This window comes from Podarcis filfolensis, assembly GCF_964270895.1.
Source record: "Podarcis filfolensis genome assembly, chromosome: 15".
Lineage (NCBI taxonomy): Eukaryota > Metazoa > Chordata > Lepidosauria > Squamata > Lacertidae > Podarcis > Podarcis filfolensis.
Window position 1 is genome coordinate 300,247 of NC_139618.1, and position 24,718 is coordinate 324,964.

At 50.9% G+C, this 24,718-nt stretch overlaps 3 protein-coding genes across 4 annotated transcripts in view; all 3 read left to right on the forward strand.

Moving 5' to 3' along the window:
• The first annotated feature begins 1,593 nt into the window (after positions 1 to 1,593).
• RSKR (ribosomal protein S6 kinase related) lies at positions 1,594 to 16,260 on the forward strand. The gene is made up of 12 exons (XM_083587240.1): positions 1,594 to 1,717; positions 4,726 to 4,983; positions 6,347 to 6,430; positions 6,507 to 6,575; positions 8,205 to 8,274; positions 9,748 to 9,855; positions 10,401 to 10,441; positions 10,862 to 10,889; positions 11,563 to 11,652; positions 11,750 to 11,838; positions 13,527 to 13,637; positions 15,332 to 16,260. The coding sequence occupies exons 1-12, from the start codon at positions 1,637 to 1,639 to the stop codon at positions 15,551 to 15,553; spliced, it is 1,251 nt and encodes a 416-aa protein (XP_083443366.1). The 5' UTR covers positions 1,594 to 1,636; the 3' UTR covers positions 15,554 to 16,260.
• LOC310749929 (10 kDa heat shock protein, mitochondrial-like) lies at positions 3,974 to 4,485 on the forward strand. The gene has a single exon (XM_083587241.1). It carries the CDS (start codon positions 4,061 to 4,063, stop codon positions 4,367 to 4,369), a length of 309 nt encoding a protein of 102 aa, XP_083443367.1. The 5' UTR covers positions 3,974 to 4,060; the 3' UTR covers positions 4,370 to 4,485.
• Positions 16,261 to 17,493: 1,233 nt separating the features above from the next.
• The window catches only part of SPAG5 (sperm associated antigen 5), a 30,176-nt gene continuing 22,951 nt past the window's right edge, over positions 17,494 to 24,718 (forward strand). The window contains exons 1-4 of one of the 2 annotated variants that reach the window (XM_083587287.1): positions 17,494 to 17,604; positions 19,541 to 19,753; positions 20,600 to 22,032; positions 23,719 to 23,911. In XM_083587287.1, coding sequence (XP_083443413.1) covers positions 17,596 to 17,604; positions 19,541 to 19,753; positions 20,600 to 22,032; positions 23,719 to 23,911 — 1,848 coding nt within the window. In that variant the 5' untranslated portion in view covers positions 17,494 to 17,595. Of the gene's footprint in view, positions 17,605 to 19,540; positions 22,033 to 23,718; positions 23,912 to 24,718 lie in introns of both variants that reach the window. The other variant, XM_083587286.1, reaches the window with a different exon arrangement.

Here is a 24,718-nt window from a genome sequence, read left to right on the forward strand (position 1 = left end):
GTACATTATTTCATTAAGATTATACACCACTGGAATGTTAAAAACACACACACAAAACCTCAAAATGGTGCACAAAAGAAAATAAAAGTGTTTTTAACAGGTGCCAAAAAAAAGTACAGTGAAGGTGCCTGCCTCATGTCAAGAGGCAGGGAGTTCCAAAGTCAAGGTGCTGCCATGCCAGAAGACCAGGTTCTTACAAACACAGAATAGGTATTATGTGACCCCTGTAGCCAATTTTGCCAATGAAAAGAGTTGAGTGGGCACATAGTAGGTAAATTTCAGGAGTGCTTTTTTTCCTTTGGGGAAGCTGAGCACCCTGATACGATTTGCACCCACAAGAGTCCAAATAGACACCTGTGTCTCGTCTGTGGTTTCCTTGCAGGAAGGTGTGGATGAGTGTCAGGCTCTCACCCACCCCAGAAAACAATTTATCACCTGGTGCCATCAAACCAGCAGTGAAGAGGTTGCTGAAGGCCAAGTTTGAGTGCTGATTCATCCAGCTCAGTATTGTCTGGACAAGCCCAGCCCTTTCTGGGGACTGAACCCAGGAGCAAAACTGACCAGTCCCCCATGGCCAATCAGCCCCCCTCTTCAGACGCAAGGAGTATGTGGTCTGCAGAAAAGGGGCACCCTGAGCCACTCCAGACCACTCTGGGCTTGCACCCCACCTATATCTATTCCCACCTGGGACCCTCTTAAGAAAGTTGAAGAGTCTCATACCAGGGCCTCTTTTGCGGCACTGGAAAAACAAATTAAGGAGGGCTCTGTGTCTGGTGGAAGTCTCAAAAAAATGCATGGTAATACAGGGTCTCATCTGCCAGTGGGCACACTGCCCCTTCCTGCCACACAGATGCCACGGCAAGTTGCTATCGAAGAAAGATGCTCTGGGTACCAGTTTCTGGGAGGGAGAAGTCCCAGGGCTCGGCCTACTGGGACCAATCAGATCCCTTCCCTGGGGCAGTTTGGGTGGAGCATAAAGCGTGTCAAGGGCCCGCCCCATCGACGTGCATAATAAGAATCTCAGGCGGGGCTCTATTTTGCATAAAGGGCGTGGCCTGCATAAGGAAGATAGTACTGGGAGGGGGGGCGGAATAAAATATATTCTGGGCGGGGAATAAGGAATTGAGAGTGAGCAACCGTAAAGACACATAGGGGTGAATGTTATCATGCGTGGCTTGCATAATAATAAAGTGGGGAGGGGAATCTGTTCTGCTCGAGGGGCGGAGCTTGGATGGTGGGGGCGGGGCTTCAATTTGCATCCTGAGAAGTGCGGGTCTTGCGTTTTGCATAAGGGGAGTGGCTTTGATAATAATGAGGTAGCTGGAGCGGCTTTGTTTTGCATGAGGGGCGTGGCTTGAATAATAATAGGACGGTTGGGGCGGACCTGTTTTGCATGAGGGGCGGGGCTGCGTTTTTTTCATCCTAAGGAGGGCGGTCCTTGTATTTGCCTACGGGGCGTGGCTTTGCGCGAGTGGGCGGGGCCCGCGGTCCTGAGATTTGCATGGGCGGGGCCAGAGAGTCTCTCTGCGCGATCCGGCTTAGCGGCGCTGCTTACGTAAGGCGGCTTAGCGCGGAGCGGGCGATGGGGCTGGCCATGGGGCGGGCGGGCTGAGGGGCCGAAGGCGCCAGCGGGGCCATGGGAGGCGCGGGGAGCAGCAGCTCCAGCCCCGAGGAGGACCGGGCGCAGGAGGCGGCGCCGCCCGCCGGGATGCTCAAGGTAAGGCTCCTGCCTCTGGGCATGTGCAGAGCGCCTCGCCCCTCCTTCCATTGTCCTGGGCCTTTCCCCTGAGCATAGCTGTCAACTTTCAGATTTGAAAACAAGGGATCGGCAGCCTCACCTGTCCCGGGGACAGTCTACGGGATATCTAACAATCCGGGATAGCAGCGGGAAACGGAGCTGGAATAAGGGGATTTCCCGCAAAAAAGGGAAGGTTGACAGCTATGCCCCTGAGTTTCCTCCTCCCGACAGCCCTGCGAGGGGAGCTGCGTGGACAGAGCGCCCTGATGCCTCGCTGGCGTCCGGATCTGCCCTCTTTCTCCAAGGACGCGGCTCCCCCTCCTCGACCCATCCACACGACAGCCCTGCAAGGTAGGCCAGGCAGAGAGAGGCAGCGACAGGAGCTTCGGGAAAAGGAAACTTGCCCAGTAATAAAGGAGCCTGCCGGTGGGGGATCGGCGCCTCGTGGGGCGCAGAGGGCTCGGGACGGGGGGAGACAACCCCTTGTAGCCCCCCCCCCATTTCTCCTTCCCTCCCACCTATTATTTGCTGCCTGAAATGTGATGTAGGTCCCCCCGCTATCTCAGGACTATACCGCCTCATTCGGCCGTAGGCGCAGCCAGAGGATGCTCTGTATTTCGTCATCCTCCTCAAGACTGGGATCCCCCCGCCCAAAAGAAATATTTGGAACCCACCAGCCTCTGGCTTTGTAGCACTACTGCAGTGGTCCCCAAATGGGGTGGGGAGAGACACACAATAAATTCATCCCGGTGTCCCCTACCCTATAAAAAGCATCGGGCAAGCCACTATTCTGAACAATGCTTTTGTTCAGCCAAACAGCAACAGTCTGCTGCTCCTGCAGATTTATTCAAAATCCAAATGTATTAGATGGATGGACTTGATCCAGTGAGACCAGCTTTTGAAAGTTTGAGAGTTATTTGCACCTCCAGTGCCCGCCTGCCACCCCCTTGCCTCTTAGCGCCCCCTAGATAAACTCACCGCCCCCCCCCGGAGGTGTTTGCTACCACTCAATTGGGGAGCTGTTGCTCTAAGGGTGGTGTTGTGGTTCTTCCCCTCCCCAAATCTAAATTAAATTCTACCAGTTTGGGACCTAAATTGGATCTATCTCCTTTTAGAGGGATTTTGTGTGTAGTTTCAGCTTTTGCTCCAGCTGCAACACTTCCGGAAGAAGGCAGGCTTGGCCACAGTTTGCCCAGGCTGGACTGCTGCAGTTCATTTTCTGTGGGGCTGCCTTGGGAGACTGTTTTGGAAACAGCTGCTGGCACAAACAGCTGCAGCCCCCTTGCGAAAATGGGACCTTGAGACTCCATTCGTAGTCAAACTGCAATGGACTCCAGTTTGCTTGAGAGGTTTTGATTTGTTTTTGAAACTGGTTACCACATTCAAGGGAAATGGAACCCAAGGTATTTTATGAGCTGCCTTCTCCAGTGGAGTCCTCCCTGCCTGTGAAGATCTTCTTTGTCTTAGAAGCAGCAAATGGGAATTATGGGGCAGGGTAGTCTCAGACACTCTTCCCCCCATTGCTGGGAGGCCCCTCTGCCCCGCTTGCTGTTAATTAATCAGTTCAGTACATTTATATCCCACCTTCCCTTCAAATAAATTGTGGTTATTGCCTTTGCACCCGACCACTTCTGTTTTTTCGGAAGAGTCGTTTGGTGTGTGCTTAGGGAACACAAGGACCTTTGCTCCATCCTGCCCGTTATTATCTACACGGACTGGCAGCAACCTTCTGCAGTTCCAGGGGGTGGGGGTCTCTCCCCGTCCTTCCTGGAATGAATCTGGGGCCTTCTGCAAGCATAGCAGGTGTCCTACCCCTGTCCTATGTGTACCTTAAAAGCATTCCTTCTATAAAGCTCATACTTTAATGCTGATCTTTTTTATTTTTATTTTTTACATATTGCTTGGTCAAAAAGCAAAAGACAGGCACACAGAAACCTCAAAGGGGCTCCAAGAAACCCTCAGAATTATCTGTACTGTTTGGGTTGTTGTTTTTGTCATAGAATCCTAGAACTCTGGAGGTGGAAGGGACCCCAAAGGCCATCTAGTCCAACCCCCTGCTGTGCAGGATTCCCAGCTTTTAATATAAGAAGGGACTGCTGGATCAGGCCAAAAAGGGCCCATCTAATCCAGCATCCTGTTCTCACTGATAGCCGTCTCCTCCATGAATTCGTCCAGTCCAAGTTGGTGGCCATCAATGCCTCGTGCAGCGGGGAGTTCCAGAGTTTAACAAGGCACTGTGTGGGCGTGTGCTAGCTCTGTGGGTCGGTCAGGGGTGCAAGGAGTCCTCGCAGCAGGAGCAGGAGCCCTTGTAAAGAGCATGCCATGGCAGGACAGGCATTAAAAAAAATTCTTCCCCTCTTCGACTGTGTATTGGTGGAAAGGTGTGCAGCTGAGACAGTAACTAAAGGAGGCATTATGATTCCAGAAAAATCACAAGGAAAAGTGTTACAAGCCACTGTTGTGGCAGTTGGAACAGGCTCTAAAAGCAAGGAGGGAGACACTCTTCCAGTTAGTGTAAAAGTTGGTGAGAAGATTCTGCTACCGGAGTATGGTGGAACAAAAGTTGTACTGGATAAAAAGGACTATTTCATATTTAGAGATGGAGATATTCTTGGAAAATATGTGGATTGAACAGTTCATCTTGCTGCGTTATCATTAAGTTTTCATTCCACAAAAAGTGCTCAAATGGTTCTGTTCCATCATGTAAATATTTTCTTTATTTTCTAATAAATGCAAATTCTCCCAAATTACCAAGTACCATTATGACTTCAAAATAAAACAATGTGTATAGCCAAAATACATTTCTTACTATCTTAAAACAAAACAAAAACTAGGCACTGTGTGGAGAAGGGCTTTCTTCTACTTGCCATGAATCTTCTGACCTTCCGCTCCAATAAGTTCCCCGCTATTGCTGTTACTAAATCCTGTCCCGTTTGTCTGCTCCTGCTTTCCTTGGGGCCTTGCCCCATGCCTGTCCTCCTCTGCAGGGTCGGGGTGCCAGTTTCCTGTCCGACGCCTCCTGGGCACGAGGCTGGAAGAACCTTCTCTCCAGCTTTGGCGGCACACTTCTGGGCCTGGAGAGAGCCTTTGCGGGCAGGAACCCCCTGAAGCGAGAGTCGGGGTCTGTGGTGGAGAAGCTGCCCCAGCTGGCGAAGGAGGGGGCTGAGAGGACCCTGCCCCAGTGCATCTCCCTCTTCTTGCCTGAATTCCCAGTCCAGCCTCCAATGGGGCAGCGCCAGCTGAAGGTCAGTGCCCTCCCAAGTGGGGGGAATTAAAGCGTGTCTCAGGAAGCAGATTTGGGGGAAATTATTATTTTGCATTTTTATCCCACCTTTTCCCCTCGAAGATGCTCAAGGCGCTGTATGTGGTCCCCTCCCCACTCCTCATTTAATCCCCACCACAACCCTGCGAGGTAGGCAAGGCTGAGAGGCAGCAACTGGCTCACACCAGTGAGCTTCATGGCTGAGTGGGAGGATTCGAACCCTGGTCTCTCCCAGGCCCTGGTCCAGCATTCTAACCCCAGCATTCTAACCACTTCACCACCCTGCTTCTCACTGGCACCCACACCGGGGACAGCAGAGGTGGCGCCTTCCCCCTTGGAGCATCGGAGGCTGCCATAGCCTGGCTCTACCCATTGGCCCACCCAGCCCAGCGCTGTCAGTCTGACTGGCAGCTATTCTTCAGGGTCTCATGCACGGAGGCTTTGTCCCAGACCGCCCTGAGACGCTGTTGTCAAAAGAGCCGGAGTCCTTCTGCCTGAAAAGGACTTGCTCTACCTCTGAGCAGTGGCCCTTCCCTTAAAAACACAGCAAATTTCTAGTCCTCATGGTTCTGAATGGATGTCTGGTTTAAATAGGAATGGTGGAAGCTGCTTTAGGCAGACTATCGACCCATCTAGCTCCCCCAAGACCCATTTATAGCTGGAGGAGCGTCTCCACCCCATCGTTCTGTCTGGACACTGAGATCCAGCTCCGAGGGCCTTCTGGCGGTTCCCTCCTTGCGAGAAGCGAAGTTACAGGGAACCAGGCAGAGGGCCTTCTCAGTGGTGGCGCCCGCCCTGTGGAACGCCCTCCCACCAGATGTCAAGGAAATAAACAACTATTTGACTTTTAGAAGATGTATGAAGGCAGCCCTGTTTAGGGAAGTTCTTAATGTTTGATGTTTCATCGTGTTTTTTAATATTCTGTTGGAAGCCGCCCAGAGTGGCTGGGGAAACCCAGCCAGATGGGTGGGGTATAGAGGAGGAGGAGGAGGAGGAGGAGGAGGAGGAGGAGGAGGAGGAGGAGGAGGAGGAGGAGAAGAAGAAGAAGAAGAAGAAGAAGAAGAAGAAGAAGAAGATATCCTGCCCTCCCCAGCTGAAGCTGGGCTCAGAGCAGCTAACAACAATATTATTGTTGTTATTGTTATTGTTATTGTTATTATAAATTTATTTAGGAACATAGGAAAGTGCCTTATTCCGAGGTCAGATCAGTATTGTCTGCACTGACCGGCAGCAATGGCTTCCAGGGCTACAGGCAGAGAAGCTGGAGCTACTGGGGCTGGAACCTGGGATCTGCATGCACGGTTGGTGCTCTGCCACTGAACCCCTGTCCCTCTTCATCCTTGCAGATCCTGGGCTTTGTGGCCAAGGGGTCCTTTGGGACAGTCTTGAAGGTCTTAGACTGCGGGCAAGAGAAGGTCTTTGCGGTCAAGGTGAGTGCCCTGCCTGACCCCCAAGACCCCCAGCCCTCTGCCTCTCTTTCTTCCTCAAAGTCTCGTTTCCTTTCAGGTGCTCCCCAAAGTGGAAGTTCTCCGCCGAGACACCCTCAAGCAGTGCAAGGAGGAGGTCAGCATTCAGGTGTGTCCTGAGCTCTGTGGGTGCAATATCTAGTCTCATGGGGACAGGGGTGTTTTTTGGGGGGGGGGGTCCTGAACTCCTGGGGATGCCCTGCAGGACTTGAGATTCAAGGCCTTTGTTCATTTATTCAATTTATTGTATTTCTATGCCGCTTGCAAACAATAACATAACGGGACATCACAAATGCAGCATAAACCAAACAATGCAATAAACAAATCACCAGTAAAACCATTAGTCGGCATATAGCAATATTCAGCCCAAACCAATACACTGTACACCAAACATTCATTTCTCCTGATATGGAAAAAGAGAACAAATGAGCACCAAGTTCATTTTTATTAACGAGACAGCCAAACACAGGTGGCCACTAAACAGTTACATACAAACACAGTGTATGCATAAGAATTATAAATAAAAACATGAAACAGTAAATAAAACATACATTAAAAATCCCAGAATCTTAAATTGCAAGGGAGTCCACGTGACCTTGTCTAAGTTGAGCAGCCTTTGCTGTGAATTTAGCTGTGTTAAACGTTGGGTGTTTAATGTTCAGGTACCATTGGACGCCATTTTGAATCAAGTTGGAAGACTGAGCCTTTCCAGACTGCTCTGATTTTCACCAAATTTGTGTGTTTGTGACTATATATATATATATATCAGGCCTTCCAAGTGTCCCTATTTTCCAGGGACAGCCCTGGATTTACAGAAGATGTCCCAGTTTCTGATTTGATCCCGGAATGTCCCACTTTTCCTATTTTCATCAGAGAAATATTGGAGGATAGGGAGTTACGTGACCCCCAACCTTTAGAAAACATCTGAGGGCAGCCCTGTATAGGGAAGGTTTTTTTAAAATGTTTAATGCTCTATTATGTTTCTTATATGTTGGAAGCCACCCAGAGCGGCTGGGGTAGAAATAATATCGTTATAATTATTATGCAATAGGACATCTCTGTTTTCATCAGAGAAATGTTGGATGCTATAATATATATATTCTGATGGTAGAGAGATGCACCACTGAGCATCATTTTGAATCAAAATCCAGAGAGAACATTCCAAGACCACACTCCGAAGACCAAATCTCTCTGTGTGTGTCTGTTTTCTATATGCGTGTACAGTGGTACCTCTGGTTATGTACTTAATTCCTTCCGGAGGTCTGTTCTTAACCTGAAATTGTTCTTAACCTGAGGTACCACTTTAGTTAATGGGGCCTCTTGCCGCCGCACGATTTCTGTTCTCATCCTGAAGCAAGGTACTATTTCTGGGTTAGCAGAGTCTGTTAACCTGAAGCGTATGTAACCCGAGGTACCACTGTATTTCATTTTTACTGAATGATAGATGGGCCTTTGGGTGGCATTTTGAATCGAGACAAAAGGCCGAACCTTTCAAGAGGGCACTTATTTCCACCAAATTTGTGTGTGTGTATTGTTGTGACGATGGAATGATGTTTATTTGTCCTGAATAGATTTCGGTCATTTGCGATCTCCAGGCTGCACCATCTACCCCTTTCCTCCGCAAAGAGGTTGATATGTCTTCCAAATCCAAGAAGCCCCTCTGCCACCACCCCCAAAAAGCCCTCCCCTGCTGGGCTCCCTCCTTCACTCACTGCTCCCCTTTTCTCTTGTTCTCCAGAAGCAGGTCAGGCACCCTTTTGTGCATTGCCTGGGAGACAGCTGGCAAGGCCGCCGCCATCTCTTTATTAGTGAGTGACCATCTGCCCTGCGGGGCTCGGCTAGAGTAGAGATCTGCCCCCCCCCGTCCTTCTCTCTCCACCCTGTGCCCCCCACCCTCGTGCGTGTCCAGCCATGTGCCGCTGAGCCTTTGCCCACACATGTGACTCCTTGTTTACTCTTCCCGGAGCTCGTTCTGCTTCTCCCCTGCCATAGGAATCGGCTGGCTCTCACGGCCTGTGCAGGGATCAACGGCTTCTCCTCTCTCTCCTTCCCCGCTTCTTGCCAACACACTGTTAAAAAAGAAAAAATAAATTCATTTGTTAACACAAAAAAGAGAGTGCAAAAAAAAGGGGGAAGACTAAAAAACCCAGATCGTTAAGCGTCACAGCCTGGGAGAGCAAAAGTGCAAAGATACAGGGATAAAAAAGTATTAACTCATGCAAAGATTCCCTTAGCAAATAATATTATTTGCAGTTAAAGGCATTGCTATTTCAAATAATATGATCTACAAAGGGACTGTTTGCCTGAGTTAATACTTTTACATGGTGTTGTTTGCAAAGGGGATCTTTCTATTTTAGTAATACTTTACTAAAATAGTTGAGCTACCTGGTATCTTTGTAAAAACAAAAGTATTCTCCACCTGTAAGTTCCGTTGTTATTGCGAAAAAACGGTTTTGGGTACCCTTAAATGAGCCAGACATTTGCATATACTGATGGCACTGAATGACCACGTGCCTCAATATTTGTATAAGGAATACCATATTTATGCGAATCTAATGCACCATTAAATTAATGCGCACCTTGGTTTTCAAAACCTCGAAGCAAAAAAACCGATCTGCTGGGGAATGTTAATGTGCACCCTAATTTTCACAGCATAATTTGGCAAAAAAGTGCACATTACATTTGAGTAAATACGGTAAAATAATGCCATACACAACAACCGTGTGAGGTGCACCACCACTGGCTCTCTCTCTCTCTCTTGCTGGCCTCGGGTCCCCCTCTCCTCTGTCCCTCCTTGAACCCCACCTGGACCCTGAATTTCCTTCTGCCTTCACCCCTGGGCAGCAGGTGGCTGCTTTCAAGGCTGTGTGCACAGCATCCAGCACCTCTTCCCCCGCTCCAAAGTATCCTGGGAACTTTAGTTTACCCCTCGCGGTGCTACGATTCCCTGCACCCTGAACAAACGATAGTTCCTGGGCTGCTTTTGGAGGAAGGCACATTTAAAGCGCATGGCTTTCCCCAAACCATCCTGGGAACTGTGGTTGGTTAAGGGTGCCTGGAACTGTAGCGCAGTAAGTGGGTAAACGACAGTCCCCAGGATATTTTGGAAGGGGGTGCGTGCTTTAAATGTGCTTTTGATATACGGGGCATATGCGTCGGAGGAAAAGGACATGCACTGCATGTACAAAAGGCGCAAAGTGGGGTCAGCAGGCTCTGTTCAGACTCTATAAGTAACACCCCCCTCTTTTTCCCACCCCCTCTTATCTCTCCCTGCCCACCAGTGTGCACATATTGCAGTACTGGGGATTTGTACACCCTTTGGAAGTCGGTGGGGCGTTTTGCCGAAGCCGTAATCCGCCTCTTTGCTACGGAGTTGGTCCTGGTGCTTGGTAAGGAAGTGCTGTGGGTTTGGGGACGGGGACGGGGGTCAGTCTAGATGATGCCCTGAGTCCCTTCTAATTTGGGGGGTCCTGTCCAGAGTGAGGGTTGAACTCTTAACAGATGACTCCATTGCTGGCTGGACAAGTCTCTTTGTAAGACAGTGGCCGGAGCTGGCCTCTTGAGTGTCCTCATCAGCACCCGAAAGGGCGATCCAGATCGCAAGAGCCCCCACTAAGTGAGGGGGTTCCCCCGGGCTAATGGGTGGAACACAGTACGCACAAATAAGACCATGGGCGCTCGAAGCCCCATTATCTCCACTGTCCCCCATTCCAAGGAAATCTTTCTCCTCTGCTCTGGGAGATTGGGGTGGGGCGTGGAACAGGAGAAACTTCACCCAGGCCACCACTGACCTCTTTGCCCCACGCCAATGGGGCAAGCCCTAGAGAGTTCTTCACATACTTTGGAGCAATCACAGCCCTTAATAATAATAATAATTTTTACCACGGATGGAAAATAAAATTGGAATGACGCTTCCTTCTCTTCCTTCTCCCAGGCTACCTCCACAATCTGGGCATCGTCCACCGCGATGTCAAGGTACAAGAGACACCTCCCCCCCCCAAAAAAAGTGGGACTTTCATTGTGGGGCAGGGAAATGGGAAGCTGCCTTATCCCCAGTCAGATCCTGGGTCCCTGATCTAGCCCAGTATTGTCTCCACTGACTGGCAGCAGTCGTTCTCCAGGGGTCTCTCTCCCAGCCCTGCTGAGAGATGCCTTTAGGGGGGCCTTTTCGCTATAGGCAAGGGCCTCCCACCCCCCACTCCAACCCCCAGCCCTGGGATTTGCCCTTCTCAGGGGATTTGGCCCACCAGCCCGAACCCCTGGCGTAACTTCAGCCTGGACCTTTCCCAGAGATCCCTGCCTCTTGCACTTGGCGAATCCTTGGTCCGAATTCGAGTGCCGCCAGAGGCGAGGGCACCTTCACACCCTCACTGGGCTGCTCTCTTCTCTTTACAGATGGAAAATATCCTTCTGGATGAACAAGGTGCGTCCCGCTCGGGCTGGCAGGGGAGGGAGACCCTGAATGTCCTGCGGAGAAACAACATATTATTCTTACCTTAATAAATTTGCCTTTTTATGTTGCTTTGATTCTACCAGAATTTAAATGCTTTTTAGTGGTTATCATTCACATGTTTTTTATTTTTGGAAGCTGCCCTGAGTTCCAGTTGGGGGGGGGAGGGGCAGGAAGCAAAGGCGGATAATAATAATAATAATAATAATAATAATAATAGCCACCCCAAATCCTGTAAACACACAAATGACTTCCCTGCCTATTGCAACCATTGTAATGCATGGTACTAGATGTTGTTTGGTCTGCATGTCTAGTGCGATGGGTAGATAAATAGGTACCACTGTGGTGGGAAGGTAAACGGCGTTTCCGTGTACTGATCTGGTTTTGCCAGAAGCGGCTTAGTCACGCTGGCCACATGACCCGGAAAAACTGCGGACAAACATCAGCTCCCTCGGCCAGTAAAGCGAGATGAGTGCCGCAACCCCAGAGTCGTCTGCGACTGGACTTAACTGTCAGGCGTCCTTTACCTTTTTATTGTTCTAACTCTATGCTTGTAAAATCAAATAAAAATCATTTTCAAATTGTGTGGGTCTCTCTCCGGGCTCTAATGCCCTAATTTATTTATTTTTTCTCTCTCCCACTGCAGGCCACCTGAAGCTGACTGACTTTGGCCTCTCCCGCCACCTGCCCTGGGGTGAAAGGGCCTACACCATTTGTGGGACCCTCCAGTACATGGGTATGGGCGGTTAAGGAGGCGAAGGGGACAGTGGCTAACTTGGACGGGGGCCGTCCTTGCAAGGCTCAATATCTCCTCCCCTCTTCTTTCTTTGCAGCCCCAGAGGTCTTGAGTGGCGGGCCGTACGCCCATGCGGCAGATTGGTGGTCCATGGGGGTGCTGCTGTATGGCTTAGCCACTGGCAAGGTAAGGCTGTGAAGCAGCTTGGCGAGAAAGACCCCATTGCATGTTCCCCAGTTCTCTGTCTCCTGTGAAGGTAGACTACCTCTGGAGATGGAGGTTCCATTAAGAAGCAAAGACCTGATAAAGAGAGCACAGCAGAGGTTACATTTTCTGAGAATCCTCCGGAAAAACAATCTCTCAAAGGACCTGTTGATGGCATTTTACCATTGTACTGTGGAGAGTGTATTAACTTATGGTCCATGTGTGTGGTTTGGGAACTGCACAATGCTGTCCAAGGTTGTAAAGACTGCGGAGAGAAGAATTGGGTGCACTCTTCCCACCTTGGATCAAATCTACGCTTCCAGGTGCCATAAGAAAGCTGCAGAGATAGCGCAGGTTAGTGCGCACCCTGGAAAGGATCTCTTTCAGCTTCTGCCTTCTGGAAGAAGGTCCAGGGTTATAAAGACTAGGGCTAGCCGCCTGAGAAACAGTTTCTACCCAAATGCCATTTTGGTTTTAAACACAGTGTAAGGTAGTCTCTATGGGAGTATATTGTATTTAAAAATGGGGTATCAGAGTTTTTAGGGGGCTAACCAGGTTGGGATAGCTGGGATGGCAGGCTTGTTGGGTTTTGAATGTTTTATGTACCGTATTTTTAGCCCTATAGGACGCACTTTTTCCCCTCCAAAAATGAAGGGGAAATGTGTGTGCATCCTATGAGGCAAATGCAGGCTTTTGCTGAAGCCTGGAGAGCGAGAGGGGTCGGTGCACACCGACCCCTCTTGCTCTCCAGGCTTCAGGAAGCTATCCGCAAGCCTTGGGAGCCCGCGGGAGTTTCCGCTGGGCTCCCTAGGCTTGCGGATAGCAGACTGCACCCCGAAGCCTGGGGCACGCTGAGCAGCGCGCCCCGGGCTTCGGGCAGATATCCGCAAGCCTGGGGAGCCCGGCGGGAGTTCCCGCCGGGCTCCCCAGGCTTGCGGATAGCAGCCTGTTTTGGGGGCTGGGGTCGGGGGAAGCTTGGGCTTCCCCCGCCCCAGCCCTGCTCCTGGGGGGGAAATAATTTTTTTTCTTTATTCGCCCCCCCAAAAAAACCTAGGTGCGCCCTATGGGCTGGTCTGCCCTATAGGGCGAAAAATACGGTAGATTTTTAAATTTTGTTGTTCTGTATGGGGCAATGACAATAAAGAGTATCGTATAAGGCGAGCCTGAGGCGGAATCAGGCCAGCGTCCTGTTCTTACAGGACCCAAATGCCCCTGAGAGACTAGGAATCTCGATAGACTGCTTCTGGACATGGAGGTTCCATCGGAGCAGCCCATTGCTGGATCCTACCTAGCCCAGCATCCCTGTTCTCACAGGGGCCAAAACATGCCCCAATGGGAAGCTCGCAAGCAGGATCCGAGCAGAAAAGCATTCTCCACGCCTGCGGTTTCCGGCAACTGGGATTGAGAAGTGTTTTTGCTAGAAGCCATCTCCTCCAGGAATTCCTCCCGTCCTCCTCCTCCAGTCGACTCTGTGGCCCTCACAGCCTCCTGCAGCAGTGAGTTCCATGGATCAACTGTGTTCTAGCAGCGAAATTCTCTTTGTGGGTAGCAAAGGAGGGTGACTCACATGAGAAAGTAATTGCTGGGCAGGGATCCTAGGGCAACTCTGCGTTCCTGCATGAAGGTGCGAGGAGGCAGAGAGGAATCCAGCTCTCCCACGTTCTTTTCAGTTCCCGGTGGCCCCCGAGAAAGACCACGTCAGCATGCTGGAGAGCGTCAAACGCTGCAGCTACGCCATCCCAGGCACCCTCAGCCTGGGCCTCCGCCTTCTCCTCAGCGAGGTGAGCTGCGGTTTTTTCTTAATACTTAAAATTTTGGGCAAATCTAAAATGTGATATTGCACAGACCATGAACTTGACGGTGCAAGCGTTGCACATGGTCAAAGGGTTCAGTCACTTACTGACTCCAGTCTAATTCCTGCATTTCAGGGGGTTGGGCTAGATGACCGCTGGGGGACCCTTCTGATTCTGGGATTCCACTTCGGAAACCTTTAACGTGTATCTGAGCCGGCCTTCGCCAACCCAGTTGTTTTGGGCCACAATTCCCATCAGCCCACAGCCGACTGGTGCAGAAGATACTGAGCTGGGTGGATCCAAATCGGTGCAAGGCACTTTTTAAAACCAGCCCTTCATTTGAGATCATAAGGACTAGGATCTTATGGGCAGAAGCAGTGCTTTTTTCTATTAAAAAATGTGTAGGGGTACTCTCATTTTCCTACTCATATTGAAGTACTGCCCCCAAATGAGGCCAAACTTACGATTCACAGCCTCTCTGGGCACAAGAATATAAACAGAGCCCTTCATCTGGATCAGACAAAAAAGGGGCCATGTCTGTTCCAGCATCCTCTTCTCCTAGTGGCCATGTGCCCCTAAGAACATGGGAAGTGAGATAGACTGCTTCTGCAGCTGGAGGCTCCATAAGCAGAGCCTGGCTGGGAGATCGGGCAATGTGGTCCCACCTAGTCCAGCCTCCTGCTCTCACAGTGGCCAGCCAGACGCCCCCAAGGGAAGCCCACCAGATTCCCAGGGACTGGTTTCCAGTGACTGACAGCAGAGGGCAGAGCACAGCCACGGACAGCCTTCTCTTCGCTCAGTGGTAGAGCCCTGCTCTGGATGTAGAAGGCCTCGAGGCTCACTCCTCTTCTTCCCAGGAAGGGCTGGTTCCCTGTCCCAGAGAGTTGCTGCTGGCCAGTGTAAACATTATTATTATTAATAATAAATTTTTATTTATATCCCGCCCTCCCCAGCCGAAGCCAGGCTCAGAGTGGCTAACAACAATAAAAGTAACACAGCATTCTAAAATCAATTCATTCTAAAATCAATTCAAAATCAAATTAATGGCAACCATTGGGCCAGAGTTCTGTGAGGATTACAGAAGGAGAGAGGGGGTCAGACTGTGCCTTGGCCAAAGGCAGGTGGAACAGCTCCGTCTTGCAGGCCCTGCAGAAAGATGTCAAGTCCCGCAGAGCCTTGGTCTCTTGTGACAGAGCGTTCCACCAGATCGGGGCCACGGCTGAAAAGGCTCTGGCTCTGATTGAGGCCAGCCTAACCTCCCTGTGGCCCGGGACCTCCAAGATGTTTTTGTATGAAGACCGTAAGGTCCTCTGTGGGACATACCAGGAGAGGCGGTCCCGCAGGTACGAGGGTCCTGGCCGTATATTAGTCATAATATCTGTCCCCCACCACCTTTAAGAGGCCATAGACTATCTAATGGCCAAAGGCTTGGATAAAGAGTAATGTTTTTGCCCATTTCGTCAGGATGATGATGGTACCAGGTGAGCCTCTCTTGGGAGGGAGCAGGCCACAGACAGGGAGCCACCACCGAGAAGGCCCTTGCCACTCTCCCAACCTTTTGGGGAGGGGACACATAGAGAAGGGGCACAGGATCCAGGGCGGTTCTGCATTTGGTGGGCAAACAGTTTGTGCCAGGCAGCTTCTGCCGTCTCCTCTAACTGCTGCCCGCTCTCTCCATCCAGCTCCTGTGCCAGGACCCCCAGCGGCGCCTGCGCTACCTCCACCACTTCCGCGGCCACCTCTTTTTCCGCGGGATGACCTTCGACGCAGAGATGCTTCGGAAGCGGCCGGTGGATGTTGTGCTGGGCCTGCGGAGCCCCCGGGAAACCCCCCTGGACTCGGCTGCCTTTTCGGATTTCGACTGCGACCTCGTGGCGCCCTCAAGCCAGCCTTGGCCGGGCTGAGTGGCCCCCATCCTCCTGGGGGGCAGCAGTTCTTCTCAGGAGGGCCAAAGCCACCCTCGGGAGACCCCCGGGAATCACTGTGAGACCTTCTCAGGAAATGCTTCTTCAAGGCAGCTCTTTGGGCGAATGAAACCGCCAGGGATCTCAGGAAGCCCGGCCGAAAAAGCGCCGGCCCCTCTCCGGCAGGGAGGCTGGACCCCCACTTTGCCTGCCACCCCCCTGGCTACTGAGTTCTCCCACTATGCAAGACCGCCACCCAGAGATCGGGGATGATGAGCGCAGCAAATTTTCCTTCCCATGTAAGGCCAGCGTTGCACAGAATGGCAAAGATGGCTTGTCAGCTGGCTGCCTGCAACTTCCTGTGTGTGCAAGAGTCCTGTGGAATCCAGAAGCTTGCCTCTTTTCCCCACCAACCCTGACCCTGAGCTCAGCTAATCTAACAGGAGAGACTAATAACCGTAGAGAGATATATTCCTTCGCTATGCAAGAGGCAGACGGGCTGTGATGGGCTTGCTGCCTCTTCCTCTTCAGACGTGCCAACCCCTTTCCCCCTGTGAGAATGGATTCTGGCCTGGTTCCCCTCTGTTCAAGAAGAACAGGAACCTTCTCCTCCACCCTGGTTCCTAACCTTCTTCCTCTCCTCGCCTCCTCTGCCCCCGTCTCTGTGCTTTTTCTTAAACGAGCAATAAATCTGTCTTTTATGGGTCTCTGCGGTTGGATGGCGAGTTCTCGTCTTTTGTGCAGGCCGCATTGCGGCACACCTGGGGCTGGAAGGTTAGCAACGGAGGGAAATAAATCTCAATTCCGGGAAGGCTGTGTCCTTTTTATTCCACCCCACCAATCTCTCCAGAGTTGCTGCTCGGCCCCTTACCTCCCAAAGGAGCCCAAAGGGGAAAAACACAAGCAAGAAAAAGCACATTCATGTATTTGGAGTGTTTGTACCCCCAAAAAGACACCCAGAGCAGCTGACGCACAATTAGGGTTGGCGTACGTCCGGAATTTCCAGGAACTTTGTCTGGGCTGGAATCCTATTAATGTATGGATGTGTGGAAACCCTAAAAAGCCCCCCTCAACAGTTTTTTTTGCAGAAAAGCTCAACAGCTTTTCTTCACACACACACACACCCCAAAAAAAGAAAGAAAAACACCTTTGCCTAGAAAAGCTAACACCTTTTCTGTCTGGATTTTCACTTTCTGAAATATGGCAACCCCAGATTAATTGGTTATACCCCGCGCATTAATTGGTTATACCCTGCCCCTCTTGGCTGGGTTTCCCCAGCCACTCTGGGTGGCTTCCAACACATGTAAAAGCATAAAAGTCAAACACAGGGGTCAGCAAACTTTTTCAGCAGGGGGTCAGTCCACCATCCCTCAGACCTTGTGGGGGGCCAGACTATATTTTGGAGGGGAAAAATGAATGAATATATTTTGGAAAAGAAAAAAAAAAGAACAAATTCCTATGCCCCACAAATAACCCAGAGATGCATTTTAAATAAAAGGACACATTTATCTCATGTAAAAACACACTGATTCCTGGACCGTCCAGGAGCCGGCTTTAGAAGGCGATTGGGCCGGATTCGGCTCCGGGCCTTAGTTTGCCTACCCCTGGTCAAACATCGAAAACTTCCAGCTACAGGGCTGCCTTTCAGATGTCTTCTGAAAGTTTGGTAGTTTTTCTCTTTGACATCTGGTGGGAGGGCATTCCCCAGGGAGGGAATTGCTCTATCTGTTTTCTATACATTCCGAAAATGAAAGTGCTATTCTTCTTTCATGCAGATCGATTTGCATTTGTGCAAGAGCCGAATCGGCTTGGCTGGCAATTGCGCCCTGCAGAGAATCTTCCCCCGGCAGCAGCGGAGCTTGAAACGTTTTGCAGAAGCTCTTGCGCGCGGGGGGGCGGGGCCGAGCTCGGGCCCCTCCCACTCACTCTCCCCTCATTGGCTCCGCCTCCTCCGGTGGCGTCACTCGGCGGTTTCATTCAAAAAAAGCGAGGGCGCTGGGTTTCCCCCGCGGGGCGCGCTCTTGGCCGGACCTCGGGGCGCCATGGAGCCGGTGAGTCCCGGGTTTTATTGGGGGGTTGCGCCCCCCCGCCCTCCTCCAGGTCATGCCAGCGCCTGGGAAGGGGGCTTGAGGCCAGACCCTCAACTTCCTTGGGTGCGGGGCTGGGAGAGGAGGCGGCTCCGAGGGAGCTTCGTGGGGGGCCGAGTGGGGATTTGAACCCAAGTCCCGTCCAGGACTCTAACCACTGCGCCGTACTCTCCTCCCCTGCTCCCTCCCCCGCCTGCGGGACTCGACATCTTTCCGCAGGGCCTGCAAGACAGAGCTATTCCGCCTGGCCTTTGGTTTGGATTCAGATTGACCCTTCTGTTCTTGATCTATTGGCTACTTTTAAAATGAAGCTGCATTTTAAATTGCATTTTAACCTGTATTTTAAATTGGTTCTCCCCCCGCCCCCAATTATGTTTTTACTGTGATTTTATTGGTGTTAGCCGCCCTGAGGGGAGGGTGGGGTATAAATAACATTTATTATTTATTATTATTAAAAGAATCACTTCCAAGACTTCAGCAACGGGACTTCCACCCACCCCATAGAAGAAGCAGGAAGAAGCCCCGAACAAAAGGATTCTCTTACTTTTATATAAGTTTCCCCTTTTCCCCATAAACACCTTTGGTGAAGCATCATGCGTCCATCATCATACATGTGTCACAAACAGGAAGGGGTTTTCTGGCGCAAACCGACTTGCCAGGTTTGCCCCAACCTCCCTTTCCCACCACTGTACACCCATCGAGGGATACAGTAGGGATATTTACAAGTTCCTGGGTTTCCTGGTGTTATAAGAAACAACTGCTCCTTTATCCTTATCCAAGAGCCAGTGTGGGGTCCTTATGTAGGTTTTCTATCTGTAGGAGAAAATAACAGAGGCCAACCAGAGAATATTGAGCAGCCAAGCCGCTAGTAATGGATGGAGGCATAGCTGTCAACTTTTCCATTTTTTAAAGGGAAAATTCCCTTATTCTGAATAGGATCCCTCGCAAGAAAAGGGAAAAGTTGACAGCTATGGATGGAGGGCACCTCGGAAGAAGTCGCAGAGTTGAAAAGGACTCCCAAAGGTCATCCAGCCATAGGCATGTAGGCCTTACTCTTGGCTTCCTCTAAATCGGCCTTCCCAGAAGCTCCCCCACAACAAATGGCCTGGCCTGCCTTTCTGTCTTTTACAAGCCCTCCTGGCCAAGGCAGCTTACCAAGAGGACCAGTGGGGGGTAGGGGTTTGAGCATAGGGGAGACCAGGGTGTTCACTGGGTGTGGCCTTGGGCCAGTCCTTGCCTTCTCTCAGCCTAGCCTGCCTCGCAGGGTTGTTGTGGGGATTAAATGAGGAGGGGGAGAACCAGGGACGCCACCTTGAGCTCCTGGGAGGAAAAGGCGCAATGCAAATGTAATGAATAAACGGAATTAGGGTTGCCATGTTTCAAAAAGTAAAAACCAGGACACCGCAAAAGTTGTTGAGCTTTTTTAAGGAAAACCCCAACATTACTGAGCTTTTTGAAACGAAAACCCCTGGATGTCAATTCCACCTTTGAAATCCCAGTAGTGTCCGGGAAAATGGCAGCCCTAACGAAATAAAAGTCACTAAAAAACGAGTGAAATCAAGGCTGCTCTCTGAGGACTGTTTTCTCAATAGTGAAACACAGAATCATAAAAATCAGTCCAAGAAGTTTAGCATTTTATCACCTCCTTCTGGAATGGCATTGTGGTGCTGCCCCAATCGAAAAGAACCTGTTTTATTTATTTTTATTGCATTTCGATCCTCCCCACCCCAAACTATTTCAGCTTCACACAACCCTGTGTGGTAGGCAAGGCTGAGAGAGAGCAGTTGCCTCCGTTTCCCCTCTGCTGTGAACATCCTGGCTGAGTCAGGATTTGAACCCAGCTCTCACTTTTCTGCAACATCCTATGAGCCTGTGTTGTTGTTGTTTTTTGCTTCTGTAGCCTATCCAGGAATGGCTGCCTGGCGACTCACTCCGAGACAGCCACCCACAGGAGATGGCCGAGCCAAACTTGGCTTTGGAAACCCCCAAAAGAGAAAGTCTCCCCTTCCCTGCCTTGCAAGATGGGAAGAGCGTCGCCCCAGGCTCTGCAGGAACCGGGAGGTCCCCTCAGAGCCTCCTAGAGGCCGGCCCAAATGCATCCTCGGAGGACAAGGCTTCCATCCAGCAAGAGGAGAAGGACAATGGCCTCACTTCAGTCTCCCCATTGAGTCTCCTGGAGGTCAGACCAAATGCATGCTCAGAGGACAAGACTTCTGTCCACGAACAGGAGAAGGATAATGGCATCGTTTCAGTCTCTGTGGTTCCTGAAATGACTTGGGCATCCCCCTCAAGGCTCCTGGATGCCAGACCAAATGCATCTTTGCAGAAGAAGGGTTCTGACCTGCATCCCCAACTGAGTCTCCCTGAGGCTGGACCAAATGCATCCTGGGAGGATAAGGCTTCTGTCCAGGAAAAAGAGAAAGACAATGGACTCACTTCAGTTTCTGTGATGCCTGAAGTGACCTGGATGTCCCCTTTGAGGCTCCTGGAGGCCGACCCAAATGCATGCTCACAGGATGAGGGTTCCATCCTGCATCCTGAGAAGGACAATGGTCTTATTTCAGTCGCCCAGTTGAGTCTCCCGGAGGCTGGACCAAATGCATCCTGGGAGGATAAGGCTTCTGTCCAAGAACAGAAGGAGGACAATGGACTCACTTCAGTTTCTGTGATGCCTGAAGCGACCTGGACGTCCCCCTTGAGGCTCCTGGAGGCCTGCCCAAATGCGTCTTCAGAGGACAAGGGTTCCATCCTGCATCCCGAGAAGGACAATGGTCTTATTTCAGTCCCCCAATTGAGTCTCCCTGAGGCTGGACCAAATGTATCTTTGCAGGACAAGACTTCCGTCCAGCAACAGCAGAAGGACAACAGCCTCACTTCAGTTTCTGTGGTTCCTGAAGTAACCTGGACATCCCCCTCGAGGCTCCTGGAGGCCGACCCAAATGCATTCTCACAGGATGAGGGTTCTGACCTGCATCCAGAGAAGGACAGTGGTCTTATTTCAGTCCCCCAGTTGAGGCTCCCAGAGGCTGAACTAAATGCATCTTTGCAGGACAAGGCTTCTGTCCAGCAAGAGGAAAAGGACAACAGCCTCACTTCAGTCTCTCCCTTGAGTCTCCTGGAGGTCAGACCAAATGTATGCTCAGAGGACAAGACTTCTGTCCACGAACAGGAGAGGGATAATGGCATTATTTCAGTCTCTGTGGTTCCTGAAATGACTTGGGCATCCCCCTCGAGGCTCCTGGAGGCCGACTCAAATGTGTCTTCAGAGGACAAGGGTTCCATCCTGCATCCTGAGAAGGACAATGGTCTTATTTCAGTCCACCAGCTGAGTCTCCTGGAGGCTGGACCAAATGCATCCTTGGAGGACAAGGCTTCTGTCCAGGGAAAGGAGAAAGACAATGGACTCACTTCAGTTTCTGTGATGCCTGAAGTGACCTGGATGTCCCCCTTGAGGCTCCCGGAGGCCGGCCCAAATGCATGCTCAGAGGATGAGGGTTCCATCCTGCATCCCGAGAAGGACAGTGGTCTTATTTCAGTCCCCCAACTGAGTCTCCTGGAGGCTGGACCAAATGCATCTTTGCAGGACAAGGCTTCCGTCCAGCAACAGCAGAAGGACAACAGCCTCACTTCAGTTTCTGTGGTTCCTGAAGTAACCTGGACATCCCCCTCGAGGCTCCTGGAGGCCGACCCAAATGCATTCTCACAGGATGAGGGTTCTGACCTGCATTCTGAGAAGGACAATGGTCTTATTTCAGTCCCCCAACTGAGTCTCCCTGAGGCTGGACCAAATGCATCCTGGGAGAATAAGGCTTCTGTCCAAGAACAGGAGGACAATGGACTCACTTTAGTTTCTGTGATGCCTGAAGCAACCTGGACGTCCCCCTCGAGGCTCCTAGAGGCCGGCCCAAATGCGTCTTCAGAGGACAAGGGTTCCACCCTGCATCCCGAGAACGACAATGGTCTTATTTCAGTCCCCCAGCTGAGTCTCCCAGAGGCTGGACCAAATGCATCTTTGCAGGATAAGGCTTCTGTCCAAGAACAGGAGGAGGACAACAGCCTCGCCTCAGTCTCTCCTTTGAGGCTCCTGGAGGCTGGACCAAATGTATCCTCGGAGGACCAGGAACAAGAGAGGGATAATGGCATCGTTTCGGCCTTTGTGTCGCCTGCAGCTTCCCAGATCCTCCCTCTGAACATCCTGGAGACAGGACTCAACACATCCCCGATGAGTGCGGCTTCTGTCCTGTGGCAGCAGAGGAAGGCGGCCGTTTCTCTGGTTTCGGCGGCAACCTGGATGTCGCCTCTGAGCCTCCTGGACACGGGTGTCAACACCTCCCTGGAGGAGAGGACTTTGACCAAGGACAGCACAGCAGAAACAGACTCCCTGCTGTGGCAGTAAGTAGAGCACCTAAGACCCAGGTCTTGTCTGGGGACTGAGACCCTCCGCTGGTGTCTGTCTGCTCCATCCAGCCGCTGCGTCCAGGTCTCGAAGGTCTGGCTTAGGGGGGGGGGCAGAAAGAGCCCCTGTGAAGGGGACCCCTTAGCCCCTCCTCTTTGCAAAGAGAGAGGCTTGGCACTAATTATTATTATTATTATTATTATTATTATTATTATTATTAATACCCCACCCACCTGGCTGGGTTTCCCCAGCCACTCTCGGCAGCTTTCAACAAAACACTAAAATGCAATAACCTATTAAACGTTAAAAGCTTCCCTACACAGGGCTGCCTTCAGATGTCTTCTAAAAGTTTGTTAGTTATTTTTCTCTTTGACATCTGCTAGGAGGGCATTCCACAGGGTGGGCGCCACTACCGAGAAGGCCCTCTGCCTGGTTCCCTGTAACTTGGCTTCTCGCAGTGAAGCCAAAAAAACCCTTGGCACTGGACTTCAGTGTCTGGGCAGAAAGATGGAGGTGGAGACGCTCCTTCAGGTCTACTGGGCCATTTAGGGCTTTAAAGGTCAACACCAACACTTTGAATTGTGCTTGGAAACGTACTGGGAGCCAATGTAGGTCTTTCAAGACCGGTGTTATGTGGTCTTGGTGGCCGCTCCCAGTCACCAGTCTAGCTGCTGCATTCTGGATTAGTTGTAGTTTGCGGGTCACCTTCAAAGGTAGCCCCACGTAGAGCGCATTGCAGTAGTCCAAGCAAGAGATAACCAGAGCATGCACCACTCTGGCGAGACAGTCTGCGGGCAGGGAGGGTCTCAGCCTGCGTACTAGGTGGAGCTGATAAACAGCTGCCCTGGGATTGGGATTGGGCCTTGAAGGGGATGGAAGAGGTCCACAGAGTCGTCACTTCTGCCTCTGGGGGCAGAGATAGGGACACATGTATTTTTTTCTTAAAAGCAGGACGGGGTAAAGACAGAAGTCTTAAAAAAATGTGTGAAATAATTTTTTTTTCTTTTTCCCACTGCTTGAATATAAAAACAACTACCACCCTCAAAGCAGTTTACGAAAAGATGAAACAATAAAATTATTGGGGGAAATCAGCAAAACTAAAAAAATCCTAAAACAGGTTAAAGTTCACCTTGACTTTTCTCAGTGTTTAGCCAGGCTTGTCTTACCACAAATGCCTTAAGAGGCATTGAACAGTACGGTGAAGTCACCTGCTTTATATCAGTAGGCAGGGAGGTTCTGCTGCACTAAACGGTCAGGTCCGTACAAATGCGGAAGGGGGATTATGTGGCATATGTTGGAAGCTGCCATAAATGCCAGGCTGCGTTAGTCCGTCGAGCTCAGCATTGCCTCCTCTGACTGGCAGCAGCTCCCCAGGATCTCAGACACCTTCCAAGCGGGAGGACCAAACCCAGGGCCCTTCTGCATGCCAAGCAGGTGTTCAGCCACCTGGCTGCACCTCTTCCCCAGCACACATGAGGCTGTTGTGGTTTTTATTCCCCCCACGCCACCCTGACTTGGACTGTTCCCCCAGCTAGCCCTGGCAATGTCGGGATTTGAACTCAGGACCTGCATGCAAAGCAGGGATTCCAAATCCTAGAGTTGGAAGGGCCCTTGAGGGTCCTCTAGTCCAGCCCCCTGCAATGCAGCAAACCACAGGTGGCCTCTTTGCTGTTTCCTCCTAGCTTGTCTCAGGACCAGCTGCGCAGCCTGTCTCGGGAAGAGCTAGAGGAGCACCTGGCCAGCTCCCAGATCGTCGTGGAAGCCCTTTCCCGGGAGATCCGGGACTGCCTGAATTCCCAGAGGTTGCCTGCCTGCGTGGGACCGGCAGATCAGAGGGACGCGGCCACCCAGACCCCCATCTCTGAGCCCAGCCAGGTAAGCAGGGAACAGGGTTCGAAATTAGCAGGGCACCAGGCGCATTTGGCGCCTAAAGATTCTCCATTTGCGAGTGCCTCCATTTTTTGCGCCTGGCTGACACTCCAGGATTCCTGAAATGTAGGTGCTTTGAAGCCTCGAAGTTAAGGATAGACAATAGGCCAAGGAATTTAACAAGAAAGAGTAGATAAAAAATAAAAAAGTTGCCCAGTGTGCACACGAAAGCTTTTACCAAGAACAAACTTAGTTGGTCTCTCAGGTGCTACTGGACAATTTTTTTATATATTTTGACTGCATCAGACCAACACGCCTACCTACCTGAATCAAGAAAGAGTAGAGTGTTTTGAAAAGTATGGTACCAATATTTTTATTGCCAACACCAAATTAAACATGTACAGTCATACCTCGGGTTGAATGTGCTTCAGGTTGAGCGCTTTCGGGTTGCGCTCCACGGCAACCCGGAAGTAACGGAGCATGTTACTTCCAGGTTTCGCTGCTCGTGCATGCACAGATGCTCAAAATGACATCACGTGCATGCGCAGAAGCAGCAAAACGCGACCTGCGCAGACATGCTGTCGCATCTTACGTTCTATTCAGGATGTGAACGGGGCTCCAGAACGGATCCCGTTTGCATCCCAAGGTACCACTGTATTAACAATTTCTGCTAGAAATGTGATATTAACAATGCGTCACTTACGTGAATTGCATATTAATTCATGCTTATCAAAATGATAACTAAAAAATGTTGCTGACTCCCCCCCCCCCCAAAAAAAATAGCGACTAGATGTTCTGTTTTGGTGCCCACAA